General features: G+C 43.7%; 1 protein-coding gene across 1 annotated transcript in view; it reads right to left on the reverse strand.

The window, feature by feature from the left end:
• LOC126298360 (uncharacterized) overlaps window positions 1-27,559 on the reverse strand; it is a 574,913-nt gene that overhangs the window by 110,523 nt on the left and 436,831 nt on the right. The window contains exon 4 of the mRNA XM_049989660.1: window positions 6,033-6,168. Within this exon, the coding sequence (XP_049845617.1) occupies window positions 6,033-6,168 (136 nt within the window). The remainder of the gene's footprint in view (window positions 1-6,032; window positions 6,169-27,559) is intronic.

Here is a 27,559-nt window from a genome sequence, read left to right on the forward strand (position 1 = left end):
GAAATTAAAAAAAAAAAAAAGGTTTTTCTTGTTTAACTATTTGTATTCTTCGTTTTGTGACACTGTCTGACTTTATGAACTGGCATTAATACTATGTAAAACTAAGTACATTATTGTATTCAAAATTTTAGGAATTTTTCCTGCTACATATGGTACACAGTATGTTTAGATTTTTCAGTAATATGACAAATTGTCAAATAATTAGCAGGTAACTGCATTTGTGAACTGGTTTGATAAAAGATATATTAAATTTTTTTGGATAAACAATTTAACATTATGCATTTTGTAATGGCATTTTGCTTTCATTTCTTAAATGTTTGTAATGTATTAAGTGTTGTTTCCATCAGATTTGCAAATAATACTTTTAACAGACATTATCACACTATTTTATAAATTACTGGTATGTCATAAGCTAAATGATTTACTGAATAATGAATCCTCTTCTCAGGGAATGCAGGATTTGCCTATTACTTCATGAAGATAAATATAATAGGAAACCTCTAGTAGAATGTAAACGATTTTGGGGTTAAGGAGACTACCCAGCAAATAGCAGAAACATTGAGTCATCAACAGATGCACACCAAAAAGAAAACCAAGACACACACACACACACACACACACACACACACACACACACACACACACACAGACACACACAAGCAAACAAAGTAGCATATTTCTGATCAGATAATGTACCCAACTTGATAGGTTACTAGTCTGATGAACAAGCCTCAAGAATGGGCTGAACTTGAGCTTGCAAATGACCACCTTAGAGGGTGAAATACACGTTTTTAGTATATGTACTAAATACCCAGACCACTTTGCACTTAAATGACCTTGAAAAGTGCAAGTTATAATGCAGCTTGCCTACATACAGGTCCAGGGGCAATGACCTTGAACATATAACATCATCAAGATAGGGGAAATCCCACCCCTCCTTCCCTCCTTATTAGTGATGCCATCAAGCCAAACCCCTCTCTTCCCCTGTCTTCAAGCAATCAAAATCCAAGATGGCTGTACTAGCACAGTTGTGCTAGTGAGCAAATTTAAAAAAAAAAATGCAAAGTAGAAGAACTATCCCAGTTGTGCTTTGTACCTCATGCCACATCCCCCTCCTCTCTATCCAGTCAGATTGTAGTATTAAAATTATGCATAAAAATTGTGTCAAGTCACTGTTCAGTGAAAGTCAAAGCCACACGGGATTAGCCGAGCGGTCTAGGGCGCTGCAGTCATGGACTGTGTGGCTGGTCCCGACGAATGTTCGAGTCCTCCCTCAGGCACGGGTGTGTGTGTTTGTCCTTAGGATAATTTATGTTAAGTAGTTTGTAAGCTTAGGGACTGATGACCTTAGAAGTTAAGTCCCATAAGATTCCACACACTATTGAACATTTTTGAAAGTCAAAGATAACTGCACACACATACATAACTCGGTATTTAATCAGTATTACATTAAAATGATGTGTAAAAATTATGCCATGTTACATTATTTCTGTGAAAGTCAAAGATACACATACACAGTCTGTCACATTAATGTGACCAAGTGGGGTGGCGCAGTGGTTAGCACCCTAGACTCGAATTTGGGAGGATGACGGTTCAAACCTTCATCTGGCCATTCTGATTCAGGTTTTCCAAGGTTTCCCTGAATTACTTTAGACAAATGCCGTGATGGTTCCTCTGAAAGCGCATAGCCTATTTCTTTCCCCATCCTTCCCTAATCTGAGCTTGTGCTTCATCTTTAATGACCTCATTGTGAATGGGACACAGATTTTCTCCTCCTCCTAAATTAATGTGACCATCTGTCAAAAGCCTGTGTAAGCAGATTTTGCAGCGCCTATGTGCAGGAAGAGAGTCAATGAAGTTCTGGGAGGTACCAACAGGAATGTGGAGAGATGCTGACTCGAGTGCCATGACCGGCTGCACTAAATACACTCCTGGAAATGGAAAAAAGAACACATTGACACCGGTGTGTCAGACCCACCATACTTGCTCCGGACACTGCGAGAGGGCTGTACAAGCAATGATCACACGCACGACACAGCGTACACACCAGGAACCGCGGTGTTGGCCGTCGAATGGCGCTAGCTTCGCAGCATTTGTGCGCCGCCGCCGTCAGTGTCAGCCAGTTTGCCGTGGCATACGGAGCTCCATCGCAGTCTTTAACACTGGTAGCATGCCGCGACAGCGTGGACGTGAAACCTATGTGCAGTTGACGGACTTTGAGCGAGGGCGTATAGTGGGCATGCGGGAGGCCGGGTGGACGTACCGCCGAATTGCTCAACACGTGGGGCGTGAGTACATCGATGTTGTCGCCAGTGGTCGGCGGAAGGTGCACGTGCCCGTCGACCTGGGACCGGACCGCAGCGACGCACGGATGCACGCCAAGACCGTAGGATCCTACGCAGTGCCGTAGGGGACCGCACCGCCACTTCCCAGCAAATTAGGGACACTGTTGCTCCTGGGGTATCGGCGAGGACCATTCGCAACCGTCTCCATGAAGCTGGGCTACGGTCCCGCACACCGTTAGGCCGTCTTCTGCTCACGGCCCAACATCGTGCAGCCCGCCTCCACTGGTGTCGCGACAGGCGTGAATGGAGGGACGAATGGAGACGTGTCGTCTTCAGCGATGAGAGTCGCTTCTGCCTTGGTGCCAATGATGGTCGTATGCGTGTTTGGCGCCGTGTAGGTGAGCGCCACAATCAGGACTGCATATGACCGAGGCACACAGGGCCAACACCCGGCATCATGGTGTGGGGAGCGATCTCCTACACTGACCGTACACCTCTGGTGATCGTCGAGGGGACACTGAATAGTGCACGGTACATCCAAACCATCATCGAACCCATCGTTCTACCATTCCTAGACCGGCAAGGGAACTTGCTGTTCCAACAGGACAATGCACGTCCCCATGTATCCCGTGCCACCCGACGTGCTCTAGAAGGTGTAAGTCAACTACCCTGGCCAGCAAGATCTCCGGATCTGTCCCCCATTGAGCATGTTTGGGACTGGATGAAGCGTCGTCTCACGCGGTCTGCACGTCCAGCACGAACGCTGGTCCAACTGAGGCGCCAGGTGGAAATGGCATGGCAAGCCGTTCTACAGGACTACATCCAGCATCTCTACGATCGCCTCCATGGGAGAATAGCAGCCTGCATTGCTACGAAAGGTGGATATACACTGTACTAGTGCCGACATTGTGCATGCTCTGTTGCCTGTGTCTATGTGCCTGTGGTTCTGTTGGTGTGATCATGTGATGTATCTGACCCCAGGAATGTGTCAATAAAGTTTCCCCTTCCTGGGACAATGAATTCAGGGTGTTCTTATTTCAATTTCCAGGAGTGTATCTCAGTTGAGGAATGAGGCGTAACGGACCGATGAAGGTGGTCCACAGTGTCTCAATTGGGTATAAATCAGCGGAGTTTGGTGGCCAGGTGAGCACGGTAAACTCATCCTGCTGCTTTTCATACCATGCACGTACACCGTGAGCTACGTTACACGTTGCATTGATCTGCTGGTGGATGTCACCGTGCTGAGGAAAAACACTCGCATGTAGGGGTGAACATGGTCTTCAAAGCTAGAGGCATACGATGTGTTGATCTACTGTGCCTTCCAGAATGACGATATCACCCAGGCAATGCCACGGAAACATACCCCAGACTATAACGCTCCGTCCTCTGGCTTGGAACCTTTTGACGATTGTTGCAGGACCATTCACTCCAACGACCATCTGTTCCATGGAGCATAAAATGGGATTCATCAGAAAAGGCAATATGTCGCCACTCAGTGGGCGTCCAGTTACGGTGGCGTGCAGATTCCAGTCTACATCATCGATCAATGGCCCCTGCTGCGGAGGCCCATTAGCAGCAACGTTCACTGAACAGTCGTTCAGGAGACACTGTCGGTAGCCCCTTGATTCACCTGGTCTGTCAGGTGCTGACATTTTGTCGCTCGAAGCAGACGTGAAACTCTGATCCACCTTAAGCTGTCCAGCTAGACTCCCACGATCACAATCGGTCAACTGACTCATTTTACCAATATAACTAGATTACCAGCGGTATGCAGCGTTATCGTACTATAACTCGCTGCTTCCGGCCTCCCCAGTCTCCTGCTGTCGTAGTTTACAGACTGACTGCCTTGGATTTTTTCCTGGTATGTGAGAGCTGCGACTGCGCTGATCTACTGCTGGGCAGAGGCTTGTCAGTGTCTTCAACAAGTCAACTTCAAGCAGTTTACCGTCTTAAATTCTTTTTGTTCCATAGAAAATTTCAATGTGCTTTATCCAAGACCTGTCGAGGTTTAATAACATTAAAGAACCACAGTTTTCACATTGCTCCCTGTTTCTTTATGCTGAAAATAGGATCTTTAGTTTTCCGATGCCATGAACTTAGTTTACACTCTTGACATAACTAATAGTACATCGCATTTCGCTTTCCCACGGCATTGTGATATCTATTTCAGCCTGAGAGCTTACCAGTTTCTTCACGTTCATTCTTTGCCAATGCCAATGGCGGTCAAGTACATGTAAGTAATAAGCGTAAAAGGAATTATAAATTTCTGCTAATGCCAGCGGCCTTACCGCAGTGGTAACACCGGTTCCCGTCAGACCACCGAAGCTAAGCGCTATCGGGCTGCGCTAGCACTTGGTTGGGTGACCATCCAGTCTGCCGAGCGCTGTTGGAAGCGGGGCGCACTCAGCCCTTGTGAGGCAAACTGAGGAGTTACTTGATTGAAAAGTAGCGATTCCGATCTCGTAAACTGACATACTGGCAGAGAGGTGTGCTGACCATATGATCCTCCATATCCTCATCCAGTGATGCCTGTGGGCTGAGGATGACACAGCGGCTGGTCGGTACCGTTGGGCCTTCATGGCCTGTTCGGGTGGAGTTTAGTTTAGTTTAATTTCCGCTAATGCGAGCCTTTTCGGCATCATTATTGTTTTACTGTTAGTCTGTGGAAAAATGTATGTATATAAGACCAGACACGTTGTGCTGTCTTATTAAGACAAGGGATACATGTCAGTAGTTTATGCAAATGTGTATATTTTCTTATCTTATGCCATGTGTAAGTAGATTGGTTGGTTCGTTGGTTTGGGGGAGGGGACCAATCAACGAGGTCATCGGTTCCATCGGATTAGGGAAGGATGGGGAAGGAAGTCGGCCGTGCCCTTGCAAAGGAACCATCCCGGCATTTCCCTGAAGCGATTTAGGGAAAACACGGAAAATCTAAATCTAGGTGGCCACAAGTGGGTTTGAACCGTCGTCCTCCAGAATGCGAGTCCAGTGTGCTAACCACAGTGCCACCTCGCTCAGTCTTATTCCAAGTATAAAGATTGTATTACTAAAGAATTCTGCTGCAAATTACCATTCACTTCGAATATGAAAAGTTATGCAATTTCCAACAGTATCAAATAGTTTATAATTATGTATACTTTGCATACAGAGTTCGAGTATTTTGAAATACACTTTCCAAGATGTTAGATATGTATGAAACTTCCTAACATACTTATGATGGCCCGGGCTTGAACCTGGAACCTCGGTTTTAGCGGTCAGTGCGCTTACTGAATGACTTTTCTAGGCACGACTCTCGAAACGCCCTCATAGCTAGGACTTCTCTCATACTTTCCATACTTCACAGTAGCTCTACTCCATATCGTCTTGAAGGAACGATATCGTGCAGTGCTACTCCCGACGTCCTATTCCAAAAAGAATGCAGGAAAGTTTCTGTGGTATTTGGAAAGTACGAGAAATGAAGCTGAGAGGGCGATTTTGGGTCATGCCTGGATTGCTCAATCAGTAACAGCCGGGTTCGTTTCCCGGTCCGGCACGTAGTTTTAATTTAAGAAAAGAATACAGATAGTTTTAATGCCAGGAAGCTCCAAAAGAGCACATACACCGCTGCAGAATGAAAGTTCCATTATTTATCAAAGGTGTCTAGATACAATACACTTAAATTTTTATGCACTACAAACTGTTACAAACACTTAGTCATTGACCGATTAACTAAAGTAAAAATGATGGTAAATAATGTCCTCTTACCGTACTTGACAGATATCTTCATCCAGTACGTCAATCCTGAAGTCACAGAATGTCCCAGCTCTGTCTGGGTTTGGGTAGCTGGGATTCACGAAGTATGATACCACTTCACTTGTTACATTTCGACAACTCTTTTCCACTAAAACAGAAATTTCAGAGAATTCTTTAAAACGCTATGATAACAATTTGGTCATCGTAGTCTTTCCCGAGCTCCCAAAATACACTACTGGCCTTTAAAATTGCTACACCACGAAGATGACGTGCTACAGACGCGAATTTTAACCGACAGGAAGAGGATGCTGTGATATGCAAAGGATTAGCTTTTCAGGGCATTCACACAAGGTTGGCGCCGGTGGCGACATCTACAACGTGCTGACTTGAGGGAAGTTTCCAACCGATTTCTCATACACAAACAGCAGTTGAGCGGCGTTGCCTGGTGAAACGTTGTTGTGATACCTCGTGTAAGGAGGAGAAATGCGCACCATCACGTTTCCGACTTTGATAAAGGTCGGGTGGTAGCCCATGGCGATTGCGGTTTATCGTATCGCGACATTGCTGCTCGCGTTGGTCGAGATCCAATGACTGTTAGCAGAATATGGAATCGGTGGGTTCAGGAGGGTAATACGGAACGCCGTGCTGGATACCAACGGCCTCGTATCGCTAGTAGTCGAGATGACAGGCATCTTATCCGCATGGCTGTAACGGATCGTGCAGCCACGTCTCGATGCCTGAGTAAACAGACGGGGACGTTTGCAAGACAACAACCATCTGTACGAACAGTTCGACGACGTTTGCAGCAGCATAGACTATCAGCTCGGAGACCATGGTTGCGGTTACCCTTGACGCTGCATCACAGACAGGAGCGCCTGTGATGGTGTACTCAACGACGAACCTGGGTGCACGAATGGCGAAACGTCGTTTTTTTCGGATGAATCCAGGTTCTGTTTATAGCATCATGATGGTCGCATCCGTGTTTGGCGACATCGCGATGAACGCAGATTGGAATCGTGTATTCGTCATCACCATACCGGCGTATCACCCGGCGTGATGGTATGGGGTGCCATTGGTTACACGTCTCGGTCACCTCTTGTTCACATTGACGGCACTTTGAACAGTGGACGTTACATTTCAGATGTGTTACGACCCGTGGCTCTACCCTTCATTCGATACCTGCGAGACCCTACATTTCAGCAGGATAATGCACGACCGCATGTTGCAGGTCCTGCACGGGCTTTTCTGGATACAGAAAATGTTGGACTGCTGCCCTGGCCAGCACATTCTCCAGATCTCTCACCAATTGAAAACGTCTGGTCAATGGTGGCCGAGCAACTGGCTCGTCACAATACGCCAATCTCTACTCTTCATGAACTGTGGTATCTTGTTGAAGCTGCACGGGCAGCTGTACCTGTACACGCCATCTGTTTGACTCAATACCGAGGCGTATAAAGGCCGTTATTAGGGCCAGAGGTGGTTGTTCTGGCTGCTGATTTGTCAGGATCTATGTACCCAAATTGCGTGAAAATGTAATCACACGTCAGTTGTAGTATAATATATTTGTCCAATGAATACCCGTTTATCATCTGCATTTCTTCTTGGTGTAGCAAGTTTAATGGCCAGTAGTGTAGTTATTGAAAATAATTCCATACAAAAATTTGTATAATGCCATTATGATCAATACAAAGTACTTGTAAAATGGGAGAAAAATGAATGTGTGAATTTTAAAATGTTGTTATTTTAACACAGTTTCACTCATTACCGTAAACACATTTAATTCATTTTTGAAGAGAACTCTGATGAGTAGCCTTTGTTATGCAATCAATTCAATCAATTAAAATTTGTTGCGGCTACACAAAAATTCATGCTATAGTTATGTGTTCTGCTCGGTATTCTGTTAAATTCTGAACGTTGGCATTTTAGCTTGTTGTTTCGTCAGACAAGAGCATCGTCGAAAATTGTAGGGACTCAGCAACGAGTCACATTTTGCACTGGGAACTCGTGGCAGGTATTCGTGTGTTTGGAAGGCAATATAGACAAGCCCTATTCTACAGGGCTTTATCTCACAGTTATCGTCGTCGCAAATTATCTGACATAAATGATAGGAAATCCCTTAGCTACATCTTAGCCGGCCGCGGTGGTCTCGCGGTTCTAGGCGTGCAGTCTGGAACCGCGCGACTGCTACGGTCGCAGGTTCGAATCCTGCCTCGGGCATGGATGTGTGTGATGTCCTTACGTTAGTTAACTAGTTCTAAGTTCTAGGGGACTGATGACCTAAGATGTTAAGTCCCATAGTGCTCAGAGCCATTTGAACCATTTGAGCTACATCTTAGTGGAGGTTGAAGGCAGCGACCACGGTTGATCCGAATGCCTAGCCCTCAAGGTCGCACCGTGCACCTGTTAATACGCATAAGATACCCATCTTGATGGAACGCCTTATGTGTGCGAACAAACGTCAATGGGCTGCTCCCCAATTGGCAGTGCGAGCCGATGTTTGCAGCCCTGTAGACTAGACTTGAATTCGTATCGAGGAACACAAAAACTGACTGCCAAATGAAGATTCTGACTGCAGACGTGATGGCTCTGCTAGCAAGCAATACGCTCGCGAAGATCCGAGAGTTAGGACTCAGGTCCTGTCAATAGACTGCTGTGTGCCTAGCTCTGCATTTACCGGGTAGCCCTCCTAAGAGACATCAGGCGCCTTTTCTCTGATATTTCGGCCGATATTTGCAATTTAGTTTCTGCATTAGTTTAGCCGGAGTAGACGAGACAAATACTGCTCATGATGTTTTTCATGCGGCGCTCATTGTCGACAGAAAGCGTCGGTTTGTTTCCCTCTAAACACAAACTGATTTGAAAAGTAGAATTTTACGTGCCCATTCTATAGAGCGGCCGAGAATTAATTTTGGTGCGATATTTGTTTTATCGAGATAATCATTTCTCCAGCAGCGACCGAGCAGAGCTGCTGCATGGTGGTAGCACTCAGTGTGGGCCAGGGCAGTGGTGTCGCTGATGGAGACTGGTTCTCTTGATACATATCGATGAGACAAATATCTCACTAGACTACATTGCGGCCGCTCTATAGAATGGACACACAAAATTCCCTTTTTGAAATAATTTTTTCGCTAACGGGAAAAACCGACCCTTCCCCCAGCGACACAGAGATGAAGCACGTGATGAAAAGTATTTGTTTGGTCTGACTCCAGCTACACATTGAAAAAAAAAAAACGTAACTGCAGCTGTCAAAAGTGCAGAGAAAATGTGCTTGACGACTCATAGAAGGAACACCCGGTATACAGGTTGGCCAGAATCAGTCTGAAAATCTTGCAAGAGTGTGGCAGGATAGTTTCTACTGAGAAATAACTGTTCAGAAAGAAATTTGGTACGTTGCACCGTTTTCGAGTTATTTAGCACTGAAGTTAGCCACTCAGGCTGTTGCACGCGCCAAATTCAAGCGACCCACCAGAGACGGTGTCGCCAAACGTGTTCTTCGATTGGTTTCCTAGATGCGAACAAGAGAACAAGACAAAGATTGGACAAGGGATGGTAGAGAGGATCGAACTCGAGCCAAAGTCTGAGAAGTCTCGTGCCCTATCATCTACACCAGACCTGTTCAGGATGCGGCTAGGTGAGCCGCTCGCTTGCCGCTTGGGGAGTAAATGGCTCTGAGCACTATGGGACTTAACATCTATGGTCATCAGTCCCCTAGAACTTAGAACTACTTAAACCTAACTAACCTAAGGACAGCACACAACCCCCAGTCATCACGAGGCAGAGAAAATCCCTGACCCCGCCGGGAATCGAACCCGGGAACCCGGGCGCGGGAAGCGAGAACGCTACCGCACGACCACGAGATGCGGACGCTTGGGGAGTAAGCGCTCGAAGTAAAATAGAGTGGTCAGACATTATGAAGAGCAGTGGAAAGGCAACAAAAGCGCAGCCTTCAAAGGGATGAATGTAATTTTTGTGTTAGAAGAAGAGCCAACGCCGTGTTACGAGTCAAGGCCGAAATGCACGCGTTTTAGCTCACGCTGGCTGGCGTGAGGAGGAAAGAACTATACTGACGTGAGGTCTGGAACATGAAAAGGAATTAAAATTCAGAAAGCGGACGTAATTAGTTTGACACTTAACTTTAATTGATTAATGATGAACGTCGCTCTTGACGGTACATGATTCACAATATTATCTGTTCAGAATACATTCTTGAAGATAGTAATTACAGTAACTGAATATGGCGCCTTGCTCCGTCGTAGCAGATGACGTAGCTGAAGGCCATGCTAAACTGTCGTCTCTGCAAATGAGAGCGTATGTAGACAGTGAACCATCGCTAGCAAAGTCGGCTGTACTACTGGGCGAGTGCTAGGGAGTCTCTCTAGACTAGACCTGCAGTGTGGCGGCGCTCGGTCTGCAATCACTGATAGTGGCGACACGCGGGTCCGACGTATACTAACGGACCGCGGCCGATTTAAAGGCTACCACCTAGCAAGTGTGGTTTCTGGCGGTAACACAACAGTAATTACATTCGAGGTAGCCTTAGTCACGAACATACAGTGTTTTAAATGGAGAGCAACCTTTTTTCAGTTTATGAAAAGTGGCATGACATATGGTCAGTGCAGGGTGCTTTATGTTTATAGTATCTACATCTACATCCATACTCCGTAAGCCACCCGACGGTGTGTGGCGGAGGGTACCTTGAGTACCTCTATCGGTTCTCCCTTCTATTCCAGTCTTGTATTGTTCGTGGAAAGAAGGATTGTCGATATGCCTCTGTGTGGGCTCTAATCTCTCTGATTTTATCCTCATGGTCTCTTCGCGAGATATACATAGGCGGGAGCAATATACTTCTTGACTCCTCGGTGAAGGTATGTTCTCTAAACTTCAACAAAAGCCCGTACCGAGCTACTGAGCGTCTCTCTTGCAGCGTCTTCCACTGCAGTTTATCTATCATCACCATAACGCTTTCTCGATTACTAAATGATCCTGTAACGAAGCGCGCTGCTCTCCGTTGGATCTTCTCTATCTCTTCTATCAACCCTACCTGGTACGGATCCCACACCGGTGAGCAGTATTCAAGCAGTGGTCGAACAAGTGTACTGTAACCTACTTCCTTTGTTTTCGGACTCCATTTCCTTAGGATTCTTCCAATGAATCTCAGTCTTGCATCTGCTTTACCGACGATTATTTTTATATGGTCATTCCATTTTAAATCGCTCCTAATGCCTACTCCCAGATAATTTATGAAATTAACTGCTTCCAGTTGCTGACCTACTATTTTGTAGCTGAATGATAAAGGGTTTTTCTTTCTATGTATTCGCAGCACATTACACTTGTCTACATTGAGATTCAATTCCCATTCCCTGCACCATGCGTCAATTCGTTGCAGAGCCTCCTGCATTTCAGTACAATTTTCCATTGTTCCAACCTCTCGATATACTACAGCATCATGCGCAAAAAGCCTCAGTGAACTTCCGAAGTTATCCACAAGGTCATTTATGTATATTGTGAATAGCAACGGTCCCACGACACTCCCCTGCGGCACAACCGAAATCACTCTCACTTCGGAAAACTTCTCTCCATTGAGAATGACATGCTGCGTTCTGTTATCTAGGAACTCTTCAATCCCATCACACAACTGGTCTGATAGCCCATATGTTCTTACTTTGTTTATAAACGACTGTGGGGAACTGCATAAAACGCCTTGCGGAAGTCAAGAAACACGGCCGATACCTGGGATCTCGTGTCTATGGCCCTCTGAGTCTCGTGAACGAATAGCGCGAGATGGGTTTCACGCGATCGTCCTTTTCGAAACCCAAGCTAATTCCTACAGAGTAGATTTCTAGTCCACAGAAAAGTCATTATACTCGAACATAATACGTATTCCAAAATTCTACAGCTGATCGACGTTAGAGATATAGGTCTATAGTTCTGCACATCTGATCGACGTCCCTTCTTGAAAACGGGGATGCCCTGTGCCCTTTTCCAATCCTTTGGAACGCTACGCTCTTCTAGAGACCTACGGTACACCGCTGCAAGAAGGGGACAAGTTCCTTCGCGTACTCTGTGTAAAATCGAACTGGTGTCCCATCAGGTCCAGCGGCCTTTCCTCTTTTGGGCGATTTTAATTGTTTTTCTATCCCTTTGTCATCTATTTCGATATATACCAATTTGTGATCTGTGCAGTCTTCCTCTGTGAAACAGCTTTGGAAAAAGACATTTAGCATTTAGGCCTTTAGTCTGTCATCTTCTGTTTCAGTACCATTTTGGTCACAGAGTGTCTGGATATTTTGTTTTGATCGACCTACTGCTTTAACATAAGAACAAAATTTCTTAGGATTTTCTGACAAGTCAGTACATAGAACTTTACTTTCCAATTTATTGAACGCCTCTCGCATAGCCCTCCTCACACTACATTTCGCTTCACGTAATTTTTGTTTGTCTGCAAGGCTTTGGCTATGTTTCTGTTTGCTGCGAAGTTCCCTTTGCTGCCGCAGCAGTTTTCTAACTCGGCTGTTGTACCACGGTGGCTCTTTTCCATCTCACGATCTTGCTTGGCACATACTCATCTAACGCATATTGTACGATGGTTTTGAACCTTGTCCACTGATCCTCTACACTATCTGTACTTGAGATAAAACTTTTGTGTTGAGCCGTCAAATATTCTGAAATCTGATTTTTGTCACTTTTGCTAAACAGAAAAATCTTCCTACCTTTTTTAATATTTCTGAAATCACCGATGCTGTAACCGCTTTATGATCACTGATTCCCTGTTCTGCGTCAACTGTTTCAAATAGTTCGGGTCTGTTTGTCACCAGAAGGTCTAATATGTTATCGCCAGTAGTATGCGATGGCGCCCTGACATGGTTAGTGTGTGAACACAGAGAGAAAAGTCAGATCACAACTACATTACAATATCTTCCATACAGAAGATTATGGGCAACTGGAAGGCGAACAGCGAGAAGTGAAAGCGCAAAAATTAAGAAAATCCTATTAAGCGATGCGGCTGACGAAAATATTCCTCATAATGCGAGCGGAGAAATAAACATCTGAGTGATCTTAGTCTGAATTTCCCCTATGATTTTTATTTTGAGGAGGAACACCCAACAAATGAATCTGTAGTTCAAGCAACTTACATTGCCTTTCAGTTTGCAAAGCGTTGCACGGTTTCACTGATTTTCAGTTGATGCAGACATTATGGAAACTGAGCTACAGTCAGAACCGTGACAGATGCGTGATAAGTTTCATAATAATCTTAGCGTCGCAAACTTTCATTTCTTCAACATAATTTTCCACGATTAACAAGTCTGCAGGTTTTCGATCTACATGCCTGTGCGAGCAAATTTTTATCGTATTGAAGGAAAGGAAATCTACCTACATAAGCTTACTTATTGACCTCTTCGAATCAGCGGTGCTCAATAAGTGGTATCAGACATTAATATATTACTGAATAGCAAAATAAGTGGTATTCATTGACTTCTTAAGCCTTAGAACATAAATTTTCCACGAAACGCATTAATCAGCCAGCGTTTAGCAGTGCATCTCCGTAGTACAGTGTATTCTCGTTGCTGAGCAATCTTCTTCCGATCCTTCCCTCCCCTGTCTTACCCTCGCCCCTCCATTCGTCACCATATGTCGCGGTGAGTCAGCTGATTTGTCACTGCCCCGTGAGCGCGAGCCAGCTTGCACGGGTAGATCGATGAACAGGCCTGATCTATACTGTGAGAACAACTGACACTAATTGTATCTGACGGACCACATTTGCGCGCACAACGGCCTGATTGGCTAACTTCAATTCTAATTAAAGCGGAAACGGCGCAACGTATCGAATTTTTTTTCTGAACAGTTATTTTTCAGCACAACATATCCTGCAACACGCTTACAAGTTTGAATGTTTCTGGCTACTCTGCGTAACACTATTCTAGTCTCTCACGAAACTCTTGGGCTCCTGATAGGCTATTGTAGCACGCGTAGGGTGGTCGGAGGCTCTACTAACGTATGCGGATTACAGTGACATCCAGGTGAAAGAATATTTGTAGTGGACTAAGGGGATTAAGGAAATAGGTTCGGACCAAGGGGCATGCCCTGTTTTTTTCCGCGCCCATATCTTGCTATCCGGTGATTGACTACATAGACAATAGCCTTGGCGTTATAAACCCCACCATTCCTCTAATTTTATTTCGGGTCAATCTACATCTGCATGTATACTTCTGGTAGCACAACAATTTCTCCCTACCCTGTTCCATTCATGAATGGTGCGTGGGATAAACAACTGCTGATATACCTACATACGAGTTCAAATTTCCCTGATTCTCTCGTCGTAGCCATTTCGTAAGGCCTATGTGGGAGAAAGTTACATGTTTTACGAACCTTCTTGGAGCAAACGCACTCGGAATTTCAACAGTAAATTTTTCCGTGATACACAACACCTCTCTTGGAGCGGCTAGAACCGTTGTTTGTTGCCGGCCCGAGTGGCCGAGCGGTTCTAGGCGCTTCAGTCTGGAACCGCGCTACCGCTACGGTCGCAGGTTCGAATCCTGCCTCAGGCATGGATGTGTGTGATGTCCATAGGTTAGTTAGGTTTAAGTAGTTCTAAGTTCTAGGGGACTGTTGACTCAGATGTTAAGTGCTCAGAGCCATTTGTTGTTTTTGTTGAGCATCTCCGTAACACTCTCTCGGTTAGTAAACGATCTCGTGACGAAACGTTGGGTTTCTCTATTCTTCTACAAGGGGGGCTCAAAAATTTTCCGTCTGAGGGCGCTGCTGCAGAGTATACGCAAAGTAGCACAACTCCCATTCGGGTATATTTGCAAGCAAGGAATTACTGTGACTTTTGTGTCTTTCTAGTACGTGTGGTAAATGAGGAAGCGCGAACTATTGCGACGTTTTTATCCAATGTGACCAAACAGGACCAAAGTGCTGTTGCCTTTTCCTTGGCTGCCAAAGAACACACTGGTAGACATACACCAGAGAATGAAAACTGTGTATGGGGAAAGTTGTCTACCGAAAACCACCGTTGTGGAACGGTGCGACATGTTCCGTGCTGGCCGCGATTCGATAGTGGCTAGCGTTGCTACCTCTGAATCGCGGGGTCCCGGGTTCAATTCCCGACCGTTTTGGCGATTTTCTCCGCCAGGAGACTGGTTGTTCGTGTTGTCTTCATCATTCCATCATCATTCGTGGAAGTGCCTAGACTGAACTGTGTACGGACTGGGAATTTGCACGGGCGCTGATGACCGGGCAGTTGAGCACCCCACAAACCAAACATCACTATCATCATCATCGACACAAGATGCCGTCCCTATATCATAACGCAAAAGTTACGCCACCTCAAGTGGGAGATCCTTTAGCTCCCGCCCTATAATCCTAGTTTCTCTCCACGTGATATCACGCCTTCGTCCCTTGTAAAAGGCCTTGAAGGAACGACGATTCCTGTGGGACGAAGATGAGCTGCACGCGGTTACAGACTTCTTCTCGAAGCAGGACACGGTGTTTCACCATAGGGGCATCTTCAGCCTGGTCCGTCGGCGCGATGATTGCCTCAATGCTCACCGCGATTTTGCCTAACTGGCATACCGATTCTAGAGTGTACGGATTTCAAACTGAAACTTTTTGATCGCATCTTATATTAATCCAACCTGATCAGTAATCAAGAATCGGTATTAAAACTGTTTTGAAAGTCACTTGTTTGATAAAATGAAATGTTGTGTGGCTAGGGCCTCCCTTCGGGTAGACCGTTCGCCTGGTGCAGGTCTTTCGAGTTGACGCCACTTCGGCGACCTGCGTGTTGATGAATGAATTATATTTCCTCAGTCTTCCAGTAAATCTCAGCCTGGCACCTGCTTTTCTTAGAATTAGTTGTGCGTACTCATTCCAATTTAGGTAGATCCAGACAGTTACTCTTAGGTAGTTTATGACGTTAATGTTTATAGTGACTTATCGACAACAGCATTATAGAAAAAATTGATATCTTCATCTATTTATGAGCGGTACGTCTCGTTTGTTTGCTTTTAATTTCAACTGCAAGTCCCGGCACAATAATCGATCCTCCACAGGTCTTTCTGCATTTCGCTGCAGTCTTTTAACGTTGCAATCTTCCTAAAGACAACAGCACCGTCTGCCAACAGCCTCATGAAGCTTCAGGCTAGGGTTGTAAAGCTACCGTAGGCTACTGTAAACTTTCAGAAGTAAGCGAGGCTATCGTACTTTTCCTAATAGCCTTGTTCAGTTACGACCGTAACCATGTTAATCTCATTTCAATCCCTGTGTCTGCATATGCGATTAATGTCTTAGCATTTTCGCCTAGAACCAGAAGTGATGAATCGTTTATTAACTGAGTGAAGATATATAAAAGGCTGTGTAACCTACTAACATCTCTGTTCTACTTAGTCGACCTCCTATCTGTTATTTAAAATTAAACAGTATTTATAGCAAAATTGTTTTTATACAAACATTGTTGACATGTAAAGTGAAAAAGAGAGATGCTGTAGAAAAAAATAAACAAAATAGAAAAGAGATTTATCGTGTGGCGCTAGAAATCGCAATTTCATCAAAAAACGGTAAAATTAAAAAAAAACGCAAAAAAAGCATATCAAACAGCACAACAGCTCTTCGTTGAGCTTGTATAAAACAGGTTTCTGTTATTTATGAACAACTTTCGCACTTAGGAATAATAACAGGAAACTCTTGCCTTTGATCATGCTGAAGAAAGTTCCGTTGAGTACAAACAACAACAATCATTACATAGATGTATTACGTTTGTGCAAAAAAACTCTACTTGCATCAAAAGTAATTGCTTTGGTTACATAAAACTTCAGAAGTTATACGATCAAATAATTTTTATGGTTTCAAAATGCAATTTATACTTTTACGGATATAAAATACGCAATGGACTAACACTGAGTGATGTGTAATTCTAATTATGTGGAAAACAAACAAAATACAAAAAGAAGTCGTCAATTCCCAGTTTCTCTCAATACATTTATTTATGTTTCTTCCCCTACCAATGCTACCAATACGACCGATAATTCTACCATTTACTACGTCATTTATGTGCTGTACCAAAACTACCGAACCATAGTTTTGGTAGAGCGCAAATCTGTTTCAGACGTTACCCACTAAATGATTTATCAACACTGTAAGTAATATCGGTGCAATAACAGCCTCATTCTGCCAACGGCCTTGTCAAAGAGGGCGGAGGAGTGGATAGAGGTTCAGGGCACTCTCTTGTCCTAGGGGTGGGAAATTGCCCCTAAAGGCGGAAGAAACAGCAATGATCAACGACATGAGGATGCAAAAGGCAATGGAAACCACTGCATTAAAGACACGCAACGTGCATCCACAGGACATGTGGCCTGTAGTTGAAGAAGTGTCATGATGATCTCTCCATTGGCAAAAGATTCCGGAATAGTCCCCCATTCGGATCTCCGGGAGGGGACTGCCAAGGGGGAGGTAACCATGAGAAAAAGATTGAATAATCAACGAAAGGATAGCGTTCTACGGGTCGGAGCGTGGAATGTGAGAAGCTTGAACGTGGTAGGGAAACTAGAAAATCTGGAAAGGGAAATGCAAAGGCTCAATCTAGATATAGTAGGGGTCAGTGAAGTGAAGTGGAAGGAAGACAAGGATTTCTGGTCAGATGAGTATCGGGTAATATCAACAGCAGCAGAAAATGGTATAACAGGTGTAGGAATCGTTATGAATAGGAAGGTAGGGCAGAGGGTGTGTTACTGTGAACAGTTCAGTGACCCGGTTGTTCTAATCAGAATCGACAGCAGACCAACACCGTCAACGATAGTTCAGGTATAAATGCCGACGTCGCAAGCTGAAGATGAACAGATAGAGAAAGTGTATGAGGATATTGAAAGGGTAATGCAGTATGTAAAGCGGGACGAAAATCTAATAGTCATGGGTGACTGGAATGCAGTTGTAGGGGAAGGAGTAGAAGAAAAGGTCACAGGAGAATATGGGCTTGGGACAAGGAATGAAAGAGGAGAAAGACTAATTGAGTTCTGTAACAAGTTTCAGCTAGTAATAGCGAATACCCTGTTCAAGAATCACAAGAGGAGGAGGTATACTTGGAAAAGGCCGGGAGATACGGGAAGATTTCAATTAGATTACATCATGGTCAGACAGAGATTCCGAAATCAGATACTGGATTGTAAGGCGTACCCAGGAGCAGATATAGACTCAGATCACAATATAGTAGTGATGAAGAGTAGGCTGAAGTTCAAGACTTTAGTCAGGAAGAACCAATACGCAAAGAAGTGGGATACGGACGTTCTAAGGAATGACGAGATACGTTTGAAGTTCTCTAACTCTATAGATACAGCAATAAGGAATAGCGCAGTAGGCAGTACAGTTGAAGAGGAATGGGCATCTCTAAAAAGAGCCATCACAGAAGTTGGGAAGGAAAACATAGGTACAAAGAAGGTAGCTGCGAAGAAACCATGGGTAACAGAAGAAATACTTCAGTTGATTGATGAAAGGAGGAAGTACAAACATGTTCCGGGAAAATCAGGAATACAGAAATACAAGTCGCTGAGGAATGAAATAAATAGGAAGAGCAGGGAAGCTAAGACGAAATGGCTGCAGGAAAAATGTGAAGACATCGAAAAAGATATGATTGTCGGAAGGACAGAGTCAGCATACAGGAAAGTCAGAACAACCTTTGGTGACATTAAAAGCAACGGTGGTAACATTAAGAGTGCAACGGGAATTCCACTGTTAAATGCAGAGGAGAGAGCAGATACGTGGAAAGAATACATTGAAAGCCTCTATGAGGGTGAAGATTTGTCTGATGTGATAGAAGAAGAAACAGGAGTCGATTTAGAAGAGATAGGGGATCCAGTATTAGAATCGGAATTTAAAAGAGCTTTGGAGGACTGACGGTCAAATAAGGCAGAAGGGATAGATAACATTCCATCAGAATTTCTAAAATCATTAGGGGAAGTGGCAACAAAACGACTATTCACGTTGGTGTGTAGAATATATGAGTCTGGCGACATACCATCTAACTTTCGGAAAAGCATCATTCACACAATTCCGAAGACGGCAAGAGCTGACAAGTGCGAGAATTATCGCACAATCAGCTTAATAGCTCATGCATCGAAGCTGCTTACAAGAATAATATACAGAAGAATGGAAAAGAAAATTGAGAATGTGCTAGGTGACGATAAGTTTAGCTTTAGGAAAAGTAAAGTCACGAGAGACGCAACTCTGACGTTACGGCTAATAATGGAAGCAAGGCTAAAGAAAAATCAAGACACGGTCATAGGATTTGTCGACCTGGAAAAAGCGTTCGACAATATAAAATGGTGCAAGCTGTTCGAGATACTGAAAAAAGTAGGGGTAAGCTATAGGGAGAGACGGGTCATATACAATATGTACAACAACCAAGAGGGAATAATAAGAGTGGACGATCAAGAACGAAGTGCTCGTATTAAGAAGGGTGTAAGACAAGGCTGTAGCCTTTCGCCCCTACTCTTCAATCTGTACATCGAGGAAGCAATGATGGAAATAAAAGAAAGGTTCAGGAGTGGAATTAAAATACAAGGTGAAAGGATATCAATGATACTATTCGCTGATGCCATTGCTGTCCTGAGTGAAAGTGATGAAGAATTAAATGATCTGCTGAACGGAATGAACAGTCTAATGAGTACACAGTATGGTTTGAGAGTAAATCGGAGAAAGACGAAGGTAATGAGAAGTAGTAGAAATGAGAACAGCGAGAAACTTAACATCAGGATTGATCGTCACGAAGTCAATGAAATTAAGGAATTCTGCTACCTAGGCAGTAAAATAACCAATGACGGACGGAGCAAGGAAGACATCAAAAGCAGACTCGCTATGGAAAAAAAGGCATTTCTGGCCAAGAGAAGTCTACTAATATCAAATACCGGCCTTAATTTGAGGAAGAAATTTCTGAGGATGTACGTCTGGAGTACAGCATTGTATGGTAGTGAAATATGGACTGTGGGAAAACCGGAACAGAAGAGAATCGAAGCATTTGAGATGTGGTGCTATAGACGAATGTTGAAAATTAGGTGGACTGATAAGGTAAGGAATGAGGAGGTTCTACGCAGAATCGGAGAGGAAAGGAATATGTGGAAAACACTGATAAGGAGAAGGGACAGGATGATAGGACATCTGCTAAGGCATGAGGGAATGACTTCCATGGTACTAAAGGGAACAGTAGAGGGCAAAAACTGTAGAGGAAAGCAGAGACTGGAATACGTCAAGCAAATAATTGAGGACGTAGGTTGCAAGTGCTACTCTGAGATGAAGAGGTTAGCACAGGAAAGGAATTCGTGGCGGGCCGCATCAAACCAGTCAGTAGACTGATGATGAAGGAAAAAAAAAAAAAAGACAGTCCCTTGGGGGTAATCTACAAATTACCATCACATGTGTTGATTTCGTCGTGTTAAGAGCAACGCATTGTGTTCAGCCTGCTAGGAAGTCCTGTATGCAGCCACATTCATTCGTATCTATACCAGAATGGTAGGAATTTTGCTTTTGTTTTCTATACCCGCCAACGACCTTGCCGCAGTGCTAATACCGATTGCTGTCAGATCACTGAAGTTGAGCACTGAAGGGCTTGGCTGGATTGGTGACCGTCCGAAACTGCCGATCGCTGTTGGCAAGGCTGGTGCACTCAGCTCTTGTGAGGCCAGTGAAGGAATCACTTGATTGAAAACTAGCGGCTCCAGTGACGAAAGCTGGCGAGGACCGGGAGAGCGGTGTGCTGACCACACGCCCTGCACACTCACAATCTGTGATGCCTATCGTCTGAAGATGACACGGCAGTCGGTCGGTAACTCTGGGCCTTTCGATGTCTATTCGGACAGAGTTTTATATACCTACAACACAGTCATTTTGGTGCATTTACCAAAAATTTACACCAGAATAGCTGTACCATAACAAACCTAACACTAGACGTGAAGCACTAGGATTTATTCTGAGGCTGTACAACAGCAATGCTGCTTCGTATAGGCATTAATGTTACAATACTCCTGAACGTTTTCGAAGCTCGCGTGCAACTGAGTGCTTCCTATATAGTGCATGGGTCCGTCGCATCCTAGTTCTCTATCCGAATCGGATTCCGGAAAAAGCGATCGCGTGAGACCCAACTGGCTTTATTTGTTCACGAGACCCAGAAAATATTAGATACAGGCTCCCAGGTAGATGCTATTTTCCTTGACTTCCGGAAGGCGTTCGATACAGTTCCACACTGTAGCCTGATAAAGTAAGAGCCTACGGAATATCAGACAAGCCGTGTGGCTGGAATGAAGAATTTTTAGCAAACAGAACACAGCATGTTGTTCTCAATGGAGAGACGTCTACAAACGTTAAAGTAACCTCTGGCGTGCCACAGGGGAGTGTTATGGGACCATTGCTTTTCACAATATATATAAATGACCTAGTAGATAGTGTCGGAAGTTCCATGTGGCTTTTCGCGGATGATGCTGTAGTATACAGAGAAGTTGCAGCATTAGAAAATTGCAGCGAAATGCAGGAAGATCTGCAGCGGATAGGCACTTGGTGCAGGGAGTGGCAACTGACCCTTAACATAGAAAAATGTAATGTATTGCGAATACATAGAAAGAAGGATCCTTTATTGTATAATTATATGATAGCGGAACAAACACTGGTCGCAGTTACTTCTGTAAAATATCTGGGAGTATGCGTGCGGAACGATTTGAAGTGGAATGATCATCTAAAATTAATTGTTGGTAAGGCGGGTACCAGGTTGAGATTCATTGGGAGAGTTTTTAGAAAATGTAGTCCATCAACAAAGGAGGGCCGGCCTGAGTGGCCGTGCGGTTCAAGGCGCTACAGTCTCGAACCGAGCAACCGCTACGGTCGCAGGTTCGAATCCTGCCTCGGGCATGGATGCGTGTGATGTCCTTAGGTTAGTTAGGTTTAATTAGTTCTAAGGTCTAGGCGACTGATGACCTCAGAAGTTAAGTCGCATAGTGCTCAGAGCCATTTGAACCATTTTTTGAACAAAGGAGGTGGTTTACAAAACACTCGTTCGACCTATACTTGAGTATTGTTCATCAGTGTGGGATCAGTACCATGTCGGGTTGACAGAGGAGATAGACAAGATCCTAAGAAGTTTCGTCACAGGGTCACTTGATAAGCGTGATAGCGTTACGGAGATGTTTAGCAAACTCAAGTGCCAGACTCTGTAAGAGAGGCGCTCTGCATCGCCGTGTAGCTTGTTGTCCAGGTTTCGAGAGGGTGCCTTTCTGGATGAGGTATCGAATATACTGCTTCCCCCTACTTATACCTCCCGCGGAGATCACGAATGTAAAATTAGAGAGATTCGAGCGCGCACGGAGGCTTTCCGGCAGTCGTTCTTCCCGCGAACCATACGCGACTGGAATAGGAAAGGGAGGTAATGACAGTGGCACGTAAAGTACCCTCCGCCACACACCGCTGGGTGGCTTGCGGGGTATAAATGTAGATGTAGAAGTCCACGGGCAAACATCTGTGTCCGATGACGGCGTGACTTAATAGTACCCGTTCCCCTCTATCGGCGGTACATATTGCACCTTTGCAAATGGACAGTGTGCTGTGTGACAGTCTGCCTATATAATTGGTTCCCAGTCTGGGGATAATTAAGTAAAAGTTTCTGAGGGGTAAAAACAAAATGGATTCCATGAAGCGTACGGAACACACTAAATTAATTTCCTAAAAGTAATCTGTGTTATCATAATTTTTGTAGACTCTATAACACATCGTCGTCATCATGATTCTCATCAATATTTGATAAAAGTCTACTGTAGATATTTCCATGCATATTTTGGCATGCCGTCTACTCGCTCTTAACTACCATAAACTTGTCTTCGTAGTATTTTCGTATTCCATGGAATAGAGGCAAGAATTTCCTTTCGTCATCTACCACCCATCTTCCTGGGTAATGTATAAGCCACGTCAACATTTTCTAGTCACTATTATAGTTGTGTGACACTCTAATACATTTCTGAATCTATTAATTTGCCGCCGGCCGAAGTGGCCGTGCGCTTCTAGGCGTTGCAGTCTGGAACCGCGAGGCCGCTACGGTCGCAGGTTCGAATCCTGCCTCGCGCATGGATGTGTGTGATGTCCTTAGGTTAATTAGGTTTAACTAGTTCTACGTTCTGGGGGACTAATGACCTTAGATGTTGAGTTCCATAGGGCTCAGAGCCATTTCAACCATTTCTATTAATTTGCCTTCTGTCTCTCCCAGTAATGTTCAGCAGTAATGTTAGTCGATGACCCACTCTCAAATTTTTTGTGGTTTTTGTGTATAAAAATCGTCTCACTTTCATGACTCAAAACTGTTAATACGAAGTGCTTGGTAACGGTAAGTTTCACACACATTAAAAGCTTAATTTTAAAAATGTATTTATTTTACCAACAGCACTGAAGGTCAGCTTTACTCGTCTAATGAATACTTTTGCTGTCCATCCATTTATCACTTTCCATCATTAACAACTTCGAAAAGTAACTATTTTTTCACATTTGTAAATCTGACCTGGGCTGCAAGACCAGTTTCAGTGAATGAAGGAATTTTTCAGTTACTGAAATCTGAGACAAAGTACAATTTCTTGGACCTTACAATGGTAATGCACTCTGAACAGATTTCCATACAACAAAGGTAGCATTGCCTTAGCGATCGGTTTGTCGTTCGTTAGTAGCAGTTTTAATTTGAAGGACTATTGTTGTTGTTCTTTGATGATTCTTAAACCAAGTCTTAGCTATGATTAAGTTATGCTCTGTGCAAAATTCTACCAGGCGGCTTCCTCTTTCATTTCTCAGCCCCAATCCATATTCACCTACTATGTTTCCTTCTCTCCCTTTTCCTACGGACGAATTCCAGTCACCCATGACTATTAAATTTTCATCTCCCTTCACTACCTGAATAATTTCTTTTATCTCATCATACATTTCATCCATTTCTTCGTCATCTGCAGAGCTAGTTGGCTTATAAACTTGTACTACTGTAGTTGGCGAGGGCTTGGTGTCTATCTTGACCACAATAATGCGTTCACTATGTTGTTTGCAGTAGCTTACCCGTACACCTATATTTTTTAATCATTATTTAACCTACTCCTGCATTACCCCTATTTGATTTTGTATTTATAACCCTGTATTCACCTGACCAGAAGTCTTGTTCCTCCTGCCACCGAACTTCACTAATTCCCACTATATCTAACTTTAACCTATCCATTTCTCTTTTAGAATTTTCTAACCTACCTGCCCGATTAAGGGATCTGACATTCCACGTTCCGATCCGTAGAACACCAGTTTTCTTTCTCCTGATAACAACGTCCTCTTGAGTAGTCCCCGCCCGGAGATCCGAATGTGGGACTATTTTACCTCCGGAACATTTTACCCAAGAGGACGCCATCATCATTTAATCATACCGTAAAGGTGCATGCCCTCGGGAAAAATTACGGCTGTAGTTTCCCCTTGGTTTCAGCTGTTCGCAGTACTAGAACAGCAAGGCCATTTTGGTTAATGTTACAAGGCCAGATCAGTCAATCATCCAGACTGTTGCCCCTGCAACTACTGAAAAGGCTGCTGCCCCTCTTCAGGAACTACACGTTTGTCTGGCCTCTCAACAGATACCCCTCCGTTGTGAAACTTCCTGGCAGATTAAAACTGTGTGCCCGACCGAGACTCGAACTCGGGACCTTTGCCTTTCGCGGGCAAGTGCTCTACCAACTGAGCTACCGAAGCACGACTCACGCCCGGTACTCACAGCTTTACTTCTACCAGTATTCGTCTCCTACCTTCCAAACTTAACAGAAGCTCTTGCCAGCGAAAGGCAAAGGTCCCGAGTTCGAGTCTCGGTCGGGCACACAGTTTTAATCTGCCTGGAAGTTTCATATCAGCGCACACTCCGCTGCAGAGTGAAAATCTCATTCTGGAAACATCCCCCAGGCTGTGGCTAAGCCATGTCTCCGCAATATCCTTTCTTTCAGGAGTGCTAGTTCTGCAAGGTTCGCAGAAGAGCTTCTGTAAAGTTTGGAAGGTAGGAGACGGATACTGGCAGAAGTAAAGCTGTGAGTACCGGGCGTGAGTCGTGCTTCGGTAGCTCAGTTGGTAGAGCACTTGCCCGCGAAAGGCAAAGGTCCCGAGTTCGAGTCTCGGTCGGGCACACAGTTTTAATCTGCCAGGAAGTTTCATATCAGCGCACACTCCGCTGCAGAGTGAAAATCTCATTCTGGACCCCTCCGTTGTGGTTGCACCTACGGTACGGCTATCTGTATCGTTGAGGCACGCAAGCCTCGCCTCCAACGGCAAGGTCCATGGTTCATGGGGGGACATAATTCTGATTGGGGAGAAATCACGCGCAGCGTTCACAACGGTTCAATCTTAGGTCCACTACTGTTCTCATGTATGTAAACGATCGTTCGTGTATTAAACAAGTAGAAATAGTTCTTTTTGCAGGTAACAATAGTATTGTAATCAATCCAAGCACACGCACACAAACAGAAGAAATGCTAAACAAAGTTCTTAAAAGTATCACTAACTGGTCTCATTTCCAATTTTAAAAAGTCACATCATATTCAGTTTTGCATATCTAGAGGTACTATAACAATGATAAGTGTAACACATGGTGAGGAAATAATAAACAGGGTTGAAACTTCAAAATTCTTGGGGATCCGTACTGATGTGAATTTAAACTGGAAAAAAATAACACATTTTGGAACTTCTAAAACAACTTAGTTCTGTCATATCTGCGCTTAGAATCATTGTAAATATTGGGGAGAGAAAAATCAGGAAGTTGACATATTTTGCATATTTTCATTCAATAATGTCGTATGAAATAATATTCTGGGGTAACTCATCTTCAAGAAAAAAATATTCATTGAGGGTAAACGTGCTGTAAGAATACCCTCATGAAGTTTGTTTTAAATAATCCACTACAGTGAGGTTCACAATTACGATACCAGAAGGATAAATGAAATTCAGCATTAATGTTATCTTTAGCACAACATGGGGCACAGAATGCTGCAACAAAAATTTTTGCTCCCTTACGCAGTGATATAAAATGTCTCACAGACAGCAAAGAAAATTTTTATAAAAAGTCCTATTCCATAGAAGAATTTCTTTTACTGTAATGGGTAGGTGGTGGGTAGGAATTGCTAACATCTGTATATCTTTTTTTCTTTTTGTAACAAAAAAAAACTTAGAAATCTTCTGAATGTAACCGTATGTACAAATTAATTTGTGATGTGAATCTATAATGGCACATTCCCCATCATTACGAACTATCGTGCAAAATGATTCCTGGAGCATGTAACTAACTAACTAACATTAGGATCTGAGACAACTAAACACTTCACTCTACCACACAAATCATTCCTCGGACCTTATTCAAAATTAATTTGTTTAAGAGTTAGATATTTTTCAAGAATGTCTGAATGAAGTTATATGATAATCCGAAGTATTCTTGTTCTCTAAAAGGTTTCCCAAACCCTATTAATCGTCATTCGTTTGGTGAGTGGTTTTGTATAAGGTGGTTAATGATCTAACCACTTACAAAAACCATGATTAACAGCGTCAAACGGTCTATCGTCACCATCAACAACGCTTCACTAGTAATTTCACTATATTCTTGATGGCAAGTGGATATATACGCAATTCGAAAGTCGCCTATCACCCTTTTTATCTAACAAAACGTTACAAAAAGAAAATCTGCGTTATTCACTAGCTGCTAGATGTGCATGTTTTTGAACTTTAAAGGAAGCGACAACCTATCTTATTCTGAATCTGGAATCAAAGTAAGCACCTATAGGTAATGCAGCTATGCGAAGCTATTGTACCTGACCGGACCTCGAACTCAGGACTAATTTTCACTGATGACTAGGCATAAAGAAAAGAGATATGCCTTCTTTTTAGCCAGTATCAGTTATCAAGTATGATCTTGTTATGACATTACAAAAATGTTTGTGCTGAAGCGGGACCCCTGTCTAGCAAGTATTGTCTCTGTTAACTAACCGCGAAAGATATTACACATGGTTTGATTCACAGGTAAGTAATTTGAAATGACGTGACGTGAAGTACTATGCTGAACAGGGGTTTCGAAAACAGAGTCTCATCGTATTACACAAGCACAGTCAAATGTAGGATATAGAATCTTCGCAACAGTAGCGATGAATTTTAATCTGAAGTGACTAGACAAATGAATAATTTATGCCTTCCTGGGATTAGAATCCAACACCTATCACAGTTGTTTTCTAGCCACGAATGCACTTATAAGATAGGTTTCTTTGGGCAGTGTGAAATGTGTTAATTTTTTAAGTAGAAGTGACGTGACGAGGAGGTCAAGCTGATTGGGGATCAAAACCCTCACATATCGTTTTGACTACATACGAAGGGGCTACAACACTACCGGCTACCACTAAATTAGCAACTTTACAATAATGTTACTCCTATAAAAGGATCTTAATTTGACCGTGATCGTTACATAATGGAAAGGTATGGACTGTTTTCCTTTATCGAAAGATTACAAGTGAAAGAAAACAATATCAAATCGTACAGGA

Source organism: Schistocerca gregaria, chromosome X (genome assembly GCF_023897955.1).
Source record: "Schistocerca gregaria isolate iqSchGreg1 chromosome X, iqSchGreg1.2, whole genome shotgun sequence".
NCBI lineage: Eukaryota > Metazoa > Arthropoda > Insecta > Orthoptera > Acrididae > Schistocerca > Schistocerca gregaria.